Source organism: Peromyscus californicus, unplaced genomic scaffold (assembly GCF_007827085.1).
Source record: "Peromyscus californicus insignis strain IS unplaced genomic scaffold, ASM782708v3 Scaffold_6__1_contigs__length_162567912, whole genome shotgun sequence".
In the NCBI taxonomy this organism is placed as follows: Eukaryota; Metazoa; Chordata; class Mammalia; order Rodentia; family Cricetidae; genus Peromyscus; species Peromyscus californicus.
In genome coordinates, this window is record NW_026294584.1 from 75535105 (window position 1) to 75546630 (window position 11526).

The 11526-nt window shown below is 42.2% G+C and overlaps 1 protein-coding gene across 4 annotated transcripts in view; it reads left to right on the forward strand.

Moving 5' to 3' along the window:
• The window catches only part of Herc3 (HECT and RLD domain containing E3 ubiquitin protein ligase 3), a 103915-nt gene that overhangs the window by 31687 nt on the left and 60702 nt on the right, over window positions 1–11526 (forward strand). For all 4 annotated transcript variants that reach the window (XM_052719161.1, XM_052719162.1, XM_052719159.1 and 1 more), the window contains 6 exons: window positions 4218–4377; window positions 5170–5246; window positions 6010–6231; window positions 7122–7213; window positions 8431–8561; window positions 9724–9884. In XM_052719161.1, the coding sequence (XP_052575121.1) occupies window positions 4218–4377; window positions 5170–5246; window positions 6010–6231; window positions 7122–7213; window positions 8431–8561; window positions 9724–9884 (843 nt within the window). The remainder of the gene's footprint in view (window positions 1–4217; window positions 4378–5169; window positions 5247–6009; window positions 6232–7121; window positions 7214–8430; window positions 8562–9723; window positions 9885–11526) is intronic.

Below are 11526 nucleotides of genomic sequence, written 5' to 3' on the forward strand. Positions count from 1 at the left end.
TTGGGGTCCAGACTGGATAAGATCACAGCAACAAAAAAGGAAACTACAGACCAATTTCCCTGATCAACATAAATGGCAAAATCATCAGTAAAATACCTGCAAACTGAATTCAGCAGCACAACAAACATAATAAATGCAGCGGAGTACATAAATATGTCAAGGACAAAACACTACATGATCATTTCAGTTGCTAGAGTAGACTCCTTTGGACATTCAGCATCTCATGATGGTAGCTCTGAAGAGACTATGAATAAAAGACTCATGAGGCCATGGAATGGGGAAATGGGTGCTTTTTCCAAAATCAGTCACAAGGCAAGGGGTCTGTCACCATTCTTCTGTACAATGCTTGAAATCTTAATTGGAGCAACAAAGCAAGACAGAGGCAAAAAGCAGACAGTATGGAATACCCAGGGTCCGTGGGATTGCACTACATTCGGGGCGGGATATCTGAGGGAAAAAAATTTACACTATGCTCTTATGTCTGTTAACTTTATTCCTCTAAGACAAAATTCTATCAATACAGCTATAGCTCCATCAGGCATTCAGGACAAGATAAATATAGATGCACCTAACTCTTTATCGGTCTACTTTATTTTTCTGGGATGAAATCCTGTCTACATAGCATCAGTTCTGTCCAGTTCCCTAGCTCATAGTCCTGCTAAGGACTACACTCCTAAGCTTCCAGCCTCATCTTCGTCCTCCATTTCCTCCTCCTCCATTTCCATTACTCTCTACTCCTGGCACACAGAAAACTCTTACCCTCTATGGAACCTCTGCTTCCTCTCTTCTCTCTAGCCATGTCATGCTGTCCATTTCTACAGAAAATGCCTGCCCTTTCTTTCCCTGGGCACATGGTTCTCTGTCTCCTTAGGAATGTTCCTCCACCCTACCTTCCACCATGATATGTAAAAACCTCTTTTGTTCTCAGTCAATTGCTCTGGAGAGCCACTAGGCCTCAAGGCAAGGAGATGGTCTGAGCTTCATTTGCACAAGAAACAAAGCTATGCATCTCCCCCAGCTTGTTTTTGCCCACGTGAGCTTATCCAAGTCCTGGCTGCAACAGGGAAGTTCAGCAGATCTGGGGAGCTGAACTGTTAGCCAAATGGTCTGGAAATATTTTGGCATGCAAGAATTTCATAGCAGAAGACAGCTGAAATATTAAAGGCTGGATAACACCAAATATTCATAATAAATGGCTTGCCTTTTGACAGACCCTTGGCTGGTCAAAGTATAGCTTTAATACACAGTTGAATCTCTATAACATATTCTTGCGGCCTGCAAGAAGACAGAAAATATATCCAACAGTATATATTTGCTGATGTTATGATCCTACACTCCAAAGACTCTAATGATTCCACCAGAATTCTTTTGATCAACAATTTTAGAAAAGTTTCAAAAAAATCAACGTACAGTTAGGTATCTTTTTTTCTACACAAACAACAAATAAGGCAGAATTAGGAAAACAATCCCATTTACAACAGCCACCTAACTCCCTACCCCTGCCAACCAGAGATGTAGAAGACAATTTTGGGGTTGTTATTTTTGAGATTATATTTTAATTATAACATTTCTCTCTTCCTTTTTCGCCTCCAAACCCTCCCACATATTCCTGCCTGCTCTCCCTCAAATTCATGGCCTCTTTTTTTAATCGATTATTATTGCATGCATATATGTAATGTATATACATATATCTTCTTAAATATAACCTATTGAGTCCGTATAACGTTACTTGTATGTGTGTGTTCAGGACTGACCGTTGGCACTGGATAACCAGTTGGTGTGCTCTTCCTTGGGGAAAACCTCTTCTCCTGCTCCCAGCTTTACTCAGTTGCCTGTGGTTTTTTTTTCTGTAGTGTTGAGGCCTTGTAGGCTTTTCTTCATCCAGTTTGGCGTGTTCCTTGGTCATCATTGCTTGGCTTGTGTTTGGACGGTCATGTTAGACTTCATGGTTGTGGCTTCTGAAGTTCTTAGGAGATACAGTCTCACAGCAAAGTCCCTAAACCCCTGGCTTTTACATTTTTTCTGCCGTGTGTGTGTGTGTGTATGTATGTGTGTGTGTGTGTGTGTGTGTGTGTGTGTGTGTGTGTGTATGACACACATATATGTAAACATGTACAATGTGTGCCACATTTTCACAGCTGTTCATTGACTGATGGGTATCAAGATGGTTCCAGGACCTGGCTATTGTGAATAGTACTTCGATTAATGTAGACATGTAGGTTATCTCTATTACATGCTGTCCTTGACTGTTTTAGGTGTACATCCAAAGTGGTACAGCTAGATCCCGTGGAAATTCTAGTTTTATTTTTTTGAGCAGCCTCTTCAATTGCTGTACTAACTTGCATTCCCACCAATAGTATCTAAATGTTTTTGCCTGGCCTCTCTGGCATATTGTTCTGTAAATGCCAGCCATTCTGACTAGGTTGGAATGGTCTCAATGTAGAAGTGATTTACAATTTCCTGATGTCTAAAGATGAAACTGTTTCATTTATTCAATGGTCACTTGAACAACTACTTTGAGAAATGACTCATTCTCAAAGATGAAACTGTTTCCTGATGTCTAAAGATGAAACTGTTTCATTTACTCATTGGTCACTTGAACTACTTCTTTGAGAAGTGGATTTATTCATCCATCTATTAATTGCATTATTTATTCTTCTGGCATTTAATTTTTACAGTTTGTCATGTATTTTGGTGATGAACACATGGTAATGGATTTTCCTTGTTCTCTGGGTGTGCCTTTGCTGTTAATGGTTTGCTCCGTTCACAGAAGCCTTGCTGTTAGACAGAATCCCACCTGTCAATCCTTACTGTGTCCTGAAGAACTTCAGTCCTAATGAGAAAGTCACTGCCCATACTTACATCATAAAGTATCTCTCTCCCCACGTTTACCTGTAGTAGTATCATGATGGTCTTCCATGAAGATATTTGAAATGTCTTTTAGTTAATTTTTTTTTTTTTTTGGAGTCAAGATCACCTATAGCTAGGCTGGCCCTTGAACTCACTATACAGCAGAAAAGACCTTGAACTCCTGATTTGTCTGCCTCCACTTCCTAAGGGCTGTGTGCCACTCCACCTAGAGTAAGCCATTTTTTTTTTAATAAGTGGTAAGGTAGAGATATAGTTTCAGTATTCTACCACTTGTTAAAGAAACCCTGTTCTCCACTATATGTTCTCAGCACCTTCATTGAAAACTCAAATGGCCGTAGTGTGGTTTATTTCTGAAGCTTCTATTCTACATTGCTACACATGTCTGTTTTCTGTATCAGTGGTTCTATAATTATAACCCAGCAGCATAATTTGATGTCAGATGCTACAGAACTTTCACTGTTGCTTATTTTGGTCCACAAATGTATGTATGATGGGTTCATATATATACATACATTTATATATATATACATATATATAATATATGAGAGATGGGTCCATACATGTATATATATTATGGATCTATATGTATCTATATCTGTCTATATGTAGGATGGACTAGCCATGTAGAAGGAAATAGAGCTGGAGAGTCTCATGTTAAATGAAATATGCCAAACTCAGAGAGACAAGTAGAATATGTTTTCTCTCATATGTGGACTCTCAGTCAAAAAAAAAAAAAAAAAAAAAAAAAGTCCTGAAAAGTGAAGGAGGAGGACTTTAGGGAATAGGAAGGGGATGTAGGGGGAGAGATGGTAAGTACACATAGTGAGAGTAAATATGATTTAAAAAAAAAAGATCTTATACACAGGTATGAAAATGCCAGTTGCCTACTGATGAATCTCCAAAGTTCAGTTTTTCTGTAAACTTGCAGGTTTCATGGTTCTCTGTAAAATTGCCTGGGATGATGATCGCTGTGGCTCATCTTCATTGGGTCTAGGATCACCTAAGAGAGAGACATCTGGGAATACTTTGGGGGTGTTTCTGAGGTTTAACTGAGGATGGAAGACCTACCCTTCGTGTGGATGATACCATCCTGTAGGCTGAGGTCCTGGACTCAGTAACAAGCGGGGAGGGAAAAAGCTAGCAGAGTGCGAGCATTCCAGGCTCTTTTCCCAGGTGTCCATGTGTGAGGAGTCAGAATTGTTGGCTCCTTCCCTGATGCACCATGCCCTCTTTGCTGTCCCCTCCTGGTTGGGTGTTGGTCACACAGCGGAAGGTGGCTAATGGAAGGGAGCAACATTTCTGTTTCCAGGCTCTATATTTTCTTCCTTTCTTGGGATCTCTTTCAGAACAAATTGGAGCATTGGCCGATCAGCACATCATACATGTGGCATGTGGAGAGTCCCACAGTTTGGCTCTTAGTGACCAGGGCCAGCTGTTTTCTTGGGGTGCGGGAAGTGATGGCCAGCTGGGGCTCATGACTACTGAGGATTCTGTGGCAGTGCCCAGGTGAGAACATTACCCAAAGGGTTCTTGACTTTGTACTGTTTTCTTCATGCTGTTGCTGTTTCCTTTATGCTATTGATACGCCTGGTAACAACAATTGTGATACACAAACAAACAAAACCCAATTCTTTTTAGAAATGTCTGACTTAAAGTATAAACAGGTGAGTTGGTTCAGAACTGAATTTCTTCTGGCAGGATTCCTAGCAATTCACAGATGTGTTGACTAAAAAGGGTACCCCTTTTATCTCTTGTACTTACTTACCTCAAACTGATGATCAGGAAGTTTTTTAACTACTTTTCTTTTCCTTTTTTTTGTTGTTGTTGTTGTTTTGAGAAAGGATCTCATTTAACCCAGGTTAGCCTTGAACTCACTATGTAGCAGAGGCTGACCCCTTGTCCGTACTTCCCAATTGTAGCTTCCTGGGTACTGTCAGCCATAGTCTGCTCATTAGCATTTATGAAGACAGTAAATTCATTAGCGATCCTAAAGATTTTGTGTGCCACAATAATCACTTCCTGAAGTAGGGATGGTAGGTAGTAGGATTTTAGGAATGGGTCCAGGTGTGGGAGAATTTCTGTTTGTTTTAAACAGTGAATTCCTAAGAGTAAACCTCGTGAAAGCCCTAATAGAGTTTTATGAGACAAGATCACATGCTTAATCGGACAAGGTCACATGCTTGATTTTGAAAAGGTCTTTTGCACAAGGTGATATTTTTAATGAAGATGTTTAGTTGAGAATGTTTCTGATGATTCTGTGTGGATGCACATTTAAGAAAACGCTTTTCTCTGTTTTAGGTTAATACAGAAGCTGAACCAGCAGACCATATTACAAGTTTCCTGTGGCAACTGGCACTGCCTGGCCCTGGCAGCTGGTAATTTATATACATATATGCTAATGCTATGTTAATTTAAAAAAGCACTCCTCGTCCGCCGTCCTGTGTTATCTAACTTGAAAGCTTTAACTGAACAGTGACATTTATCAAACAGTCTTTGTGTCGCACTCATCCCCTGTTGGTGGATGTGGATGATGTAGGATGCATCATTGCTGTTTCAGTTATGACACAAAAGAGAAGCAAGGGGCCGGGACAGCCAGCGCCTGGGGGTTTTTGAGAATGCAGAAGTGTTTGTGGACATTGTCTTTAAAAAGCTACAGTCCGTTTTCAGGCCCCATTCTACCATCAGGATTCCAGAGAAATGTCAAATCCGCAGTAAGAGAAGTGTGAGGGGGTGCAAGGACATGTTCCTCCTGCCACATGTCTTGCTCAGGCCGTCACCCCAGAGCAGTCCTGGGTCACAGCTGCAGCTCCTGTCAGTGTAGTCAGAGCTGAGTTCACCTTGCTCAGATGTGTGCCTGGTAACCAGCCTGTTCGGAACTGATTGCCTTAAAGCTTCAGTGTTTTCTTTAGATAAGTGTTGACAGCCTTTGAAGGGCACTAAGGCTTGAGTTTGCTTTTCTGTTGTCTAATGCTGATTTAGGCTTTGGAGATCTTAAAACACGCAGTGTCTCTTCCCTTTCTCTTGCGTGGATTTGGTATGTGTAGGGCAACTAATGGATAGTGTAACCGCTAGATTATCTTGGTGCATAGAGCCTGTATCGTTTTGTTTATACCATCAGCTGTCCCGTTGTTATTGCAGATGGCCAGTTCTTCACATGGGGCAAGAACAGCCACGGACAGCTGGGCCTGGGGAAGGAGTTCCCCTCTCAAACCAGCCCACAGAGGGTGAGGGCTTTGGAAGGGATCCCGCTGGCTCAGGTGGCTGCAGGAGGGGCTCACAGCTTTGCCCTGTCTCTGTCAGGAGCTGTTTTTGGCTGGGGAATGAACAATGCAGGGCAGCTAGGACTCAGTGATGAAAAAGGTACGTAAAGTCGCCGTGTGCGTGCTCCGGTTCAGAAATACATTTATGCGTGTAACAAATATTTCTGTGGACCTACTGTGTGCTGGCCTGGTGCTAGGTACGGAGGGAGCAGCAGTGAACAAGAGAGGACACCTGTGGCTTAGTGGAAGCCACATGCTAGTGGGTGGGATGCTAATAACACACCTGTCGATATATAGTGGGTCCCATGGCTTTAGAATAAGCTCCCTGTTCATCCCAAGTTGGTCAGAAGGGAGCTCTCTGCTGAGGGCATATTTGAGCAGAGCTCTATAGGAGACCAGGTGGGAAGTGGGACATGTCGATGACTTGGTGAGGAATAGTCCAATCAAAGGGAACAGGCACCCGACATGAAGGTGAGTGATGGGGAAACAGAGATGGAGATCGGGGAGGCTCTGGAGGTGCCGCCACCAAGGACCCCAAAAGGTACAGCGAGGAGTTTGACTTCCTCAGTGAGGGGAGAAGAAATCTGAAGGGTTTTAAGGAGAGGAGTGTTCCAGTTTGTGTAGCTGTGGGGGGTCAAGAGGGCAGGGATCTGTTTGCAGGGAGAAGCTGCCGTCAGGATTTTTTAGTGCTTGGTGAGGATGCTTCTGTTCATAGGATGTGTAGCTGGAAACAAAGGGAAGGCTGGAAGGATCAGGTCATAATGTGTGGGGCAAGGGAAGATGGCGTGAGTTGGAGTGGACAGAGAGAGTGTAGGAAATTACAAGTTAAGGTCTTGATATATTAAACTGAAATTTCTTTGGACTTTCCAAGTAGAGTTGGAGGCAGAGAGCCGAATGGGAGTCAGGGGATATAAAATTCACGCTGACAGTTGTATATATCTCTTTTAAAAGGCCAATGGTAGTCACATGCTGATGCTTAATTTGTCTTAGATCGAGAGTCTCCGTGCCATGTGAAACTTTTACGGACACAGAAAGTCGTCTACATTAGTTGTGGAGAAGAGCACACAGCGGTTCTCACAAAGGTGAGGGGCTCAGGGGCCTCGGCTATGGAGGAGGGTGCGATGGGCAGTTTGTGTTGCAGAGTAGCTGTGGTCGTGAATTTTTGGGCTTGGGCTTGGATTTTCTCTTTAGCTCTCTTGTGATTGTCCTGGGAGGAGCAGAGGGAAGACTGCTTTTTAACAATATGCCTGTGCTCTCCTCTTGGATAACTTTATAGGTTCTTAAGGTAACACTTTAAAATAGTTCAATATAAATAATAAAAGTATGGTATCTATACATATGCAAAACAGCACCCGTCCTTTGTTCTTTTTAAATAATCCATTTGAACATATAAAAAAAATAGTAACTTAATTACTATTTTAAAATTATTGGGTGGTGTCTAGCTTCATGCTAGAAAGAATGAAAATTCTTCTTTCCTTTCCCCTTTTTTTTTTTTGTGGTTTTGAGACAAGGTCTCATGTATCAGGCTGCTGTTTATCCTGCCATACAGCACGTGTATTAGTATGGTTTTGAACTCTCCCACTCCCTGCCTCCACCTCCACAATTTGAAGTGTGGGCCACCATATCTAGATTGAAAATGCCTTTTCATATTGAGGACTTGCTATCATAGACTGCTTAGCATTTATTCAAGTACAAGTTTAAGATGTTTATTATGGAGTTTATGGGGCCTCAGTTTCTCACATGTGAGTGACCCTGAAGACTCCTCTCGTTTCACTTGTGTTAGCTTTAAAAAAGTCTGCCTCCTAACACATTATTGCACTTCAAAAATTATTTTGTGCCAGCGTTCTGCTTGGGTATGTGTATCCTGTACATGCCTGGTGCTTGTGGAGTCCAGAACAGGTCGTTGGATCGCCTGGAACCAGAGTTCCCTCTGGTTGAGAGGTTCGGGCAGTGAGTGCTGCAAACAGAACTCAGGTCCTCTCAAACAGCAGCAGGTGCTGTTCCTAAACTGCTGAGCTAACTCTCCAGTCCTACCTCACTGCACTTTTAAATTGTCTCTAAAATCCTCAAATGGCACCCGGGCCTTTAAGCGGTGTGGATTTTGTTCCCTAAAGCTATATAGTCTTACATCCCTTCATTCTTTTTCTACTTCATAACCGTTCTCAAGAAATGATGACGGCCAAGTATCAGGTGAGTGTGGTGCCTCCTACAGGCCAGCGAGATGGAAGGCATGTGCAGTTTTTAGAGGACAGCCGGCAATCTCAGGTTCCAAAGTCACCCTACCCTTGTCCCTTGTTAGAGTGGAGGCGTGTTTACCTTCGGTGCTGGTTCCTGTGGACAACTTGGACATAACTCCATGAATGATGAAGTTAATCCACGAAGAGTTCTGGAGCTGATGGGCAGCGAAGTAACTCAGATTGCTTGTGGCAGGTGAGTGCCTCCGAGGTGCAGAAGTGGGTCTGGCAGTGGGAAAGCCTGTGGGCTCACTGAACCAATGTCAGTTTAGGAAATCTTTTTTGTTTGTATTCCTTTTTTTTTTTTTTCTTTTATAAGATAGTACTGGTCTGTGTGCCCTGCGCTGGCCTCAGTCTCTTAAACTTGTGGATATGTAATGCAGGCTTGGCATGTGCCACAGTTCACAGCATGGTTTAGGAAATCTCAACTGCATGATTACCTGTGTAGGTAAGGAAGGGCTTTAGGTAAGCGGACCTTTACCTAAAGGTCCTTTAGGTAAGCAGGAGGACACTGGGCCACATGGAATAGAAGGTGAGTGGCACAATGTACAGAAGGAACGAAGAAGGAATGTGACAGTTCCTGGCTGTACCTATTTTGTTTTTGTTTCATCCTAAAGGGAGGATGTGCCAGGTTGTTCCTCTCTTTCTACATGTTGCCTTCCTCGCCAAGATCAGTAGGCGCTTTTGTGACCTTTTGTCACAGCAATACAGTGCTGTCATCTATGGTTTGGTTAACAAACCTGCCCTGCAATTAAAAGTCCACAAATTTACATTCCCACCCAGCACATTAAAAAGCCAGATTGGCAGTGTCCATCTGTAACCCCAGTGCTGTGACAGGCCGAGACAGTCACATTCTCCAAACTCACTGGCAAGCCAGCCTAGTTTACCAAGAGACTGTCTTAAAAAAGGCTCAGTGAGAGACTATCTTTAAAAAATCAGGAGAAAATTATTTCTGGCCTACACACATGCATACACATGCATGTCCATATGTCCATACACGTGCATAGACTTATACATGAGCAATTGTAACACACACACACACACACACACACACACACACACACACACACACACCAAAGAGAACCACAAAAATCAAAACTTCTCATAATGTTTTAAGCAAGTTTATGCTCTAGTGTTGGACTACATTCATAGCTGTCCTGGGTCTTGGCCATAGGTTAGCCATGCCTGATTGGGTGTCAGAGGTTAGGAGTCTGTTGTAAAAAACACAAGAACAGAGAGAGACTCCAGAGGAATCTGTGGGACTTGCTGTGATCTCATGTGGAAGTTAAAAATCAGATTGAGTGTACATCCTCCTGATCAGCAGAAAGTATGCTAATGCATGAATTCTTTCCCTACAGACAGCACACCCTAGCCTTTGTGCCTTCTTCTGGACTCATCTATGCATTTGGTTGTGGAGCTAGAGGTCAGCTAGGAACTGGACACACATGTAACGTTAAGTCCCCATCTCCAGTGAAGGGGTATTGGGCTGCCCACAGTGGTCAGCTTTCAGCTAGGGCCGGTAAGAGTGATTTTCATTGCAATTAATTATATTTTTAAGTAATCATAACATATATTACATACATATTATTTCAATATGTATTTGTTACTTGTCTTGAACTATTTTGGAGGTGATAAACATGAGTTTTTTTTTTTCTTTGTGTTTTTGGATATTTATCATCAAATCATTTGAGCACTCACTCTGCATGAAGCTCTGTCATCGGGAGCCTAGAGAACAATTATTGGGGCTTGAGGATTATATCTTATTGTTGATTATTCTTAAAGTATAACTGATTGTTTAACAAATTTCATTACCATGGTAAGCACTAAAAAGCAAGCACAGGACTATTGGCCATCACTCCCTTGTCAGAAGCAAAGAGGTGATCCCTCAAGATCAAAAAAATTCTAGAGGTAGGATTTGAACCCAGATCTGCCTCGGTCTGAAGCCTGTGCTCTGGGTGCCTGTGCTCTGCTTCTGATGTCTGGTGATGGTGGGATGAGACTTCTTTCTGAAGATTCTCTTGAGGAGATTGAGTTGGCAGACTGTTTATTTTATTGGAGACTAAAGTAAGACAGTTATTCATATCGACCAACTTCTTCACCCTGAAATAATGTATCCAGAGCTAGAAATTGGACTGCCAAGTTATTAAATAGAAATATTATTTAATAATCAAATTTCATTTTGAATTTTAAACTGACAAACTTGAAGCCAGGCGATGGTGGCGCATGCCTTGAATCCCAGCATTCAGGAGGCAGAGGCAGGCGGATCTCTGTGAGTTCGAGGCCAGCCTGGTCTACAAAGCGAGTTCCAGGAAAGGCGCAAAGCTACACAGAGAAACCCTGTCTCGAAAAACCAAAAAAAAAAAAAAAAAAAAAAAAAATTTAAACTGACAAACTTAGGACTTGGTATGGATTTAAAAATAACAGTTATAAGTTCCCTTACTGTAACTGTTTTTGTGTAAAAGCAGAGAAAAAGAAATTGATTCAGTTGGCCACATCGGGAAGAGGAACAGGAACAGTTGAAGAGTTCAGTGACTCCCAAGTTCATCCCCCTCCTTCCTGCATGCTGAGAAACTGAAGGCCAGGGAATGAATAATCCTTGTGAACCTAGTGTACAGCACAGAGCTGCTACAAGCCTGTCACTCAGTAAACACTTATGGGACAGATATCTGTGAGATGTAGGAAGCTGAAAATATAAAATAAACAGGACTGTCTGCATTAATATTTTCCAGAGCAGAAAAAATAGCCTGGTGTCTTCTTGGTCATTTGTAAATATCTTTCTCCAGGTGTTCTCCTCATACTTGGAATACATGTGCTTAGCAAGTGTGCTCCTGGATCTGGTACTGAACTCCTGTGATATAGACTTTTCAGGATCACAAGTCCTAGGCCAGCCTGGACTATGTAGTTATCCTTGTCTCAATCCCTTCCTCCTCCCAGACAACAATAATCGAATCAAGAAACTCAAGTTTAATTTGAAACTGCAAGTTTTTTGAAATTGAATCACAATCTGGCTTGACTTAAGTGGTTGTAAATTTATGCCTGTGTGTTTGACAAAATATGGTAGAAATAAGGAAATTTCCAATGTTCATGTCATATGCTATGGACTTAGGGCCCTTTGGGGTACTATGAGTCCACAGGGGAAGGCACTGAGGAGTATTAGAGCT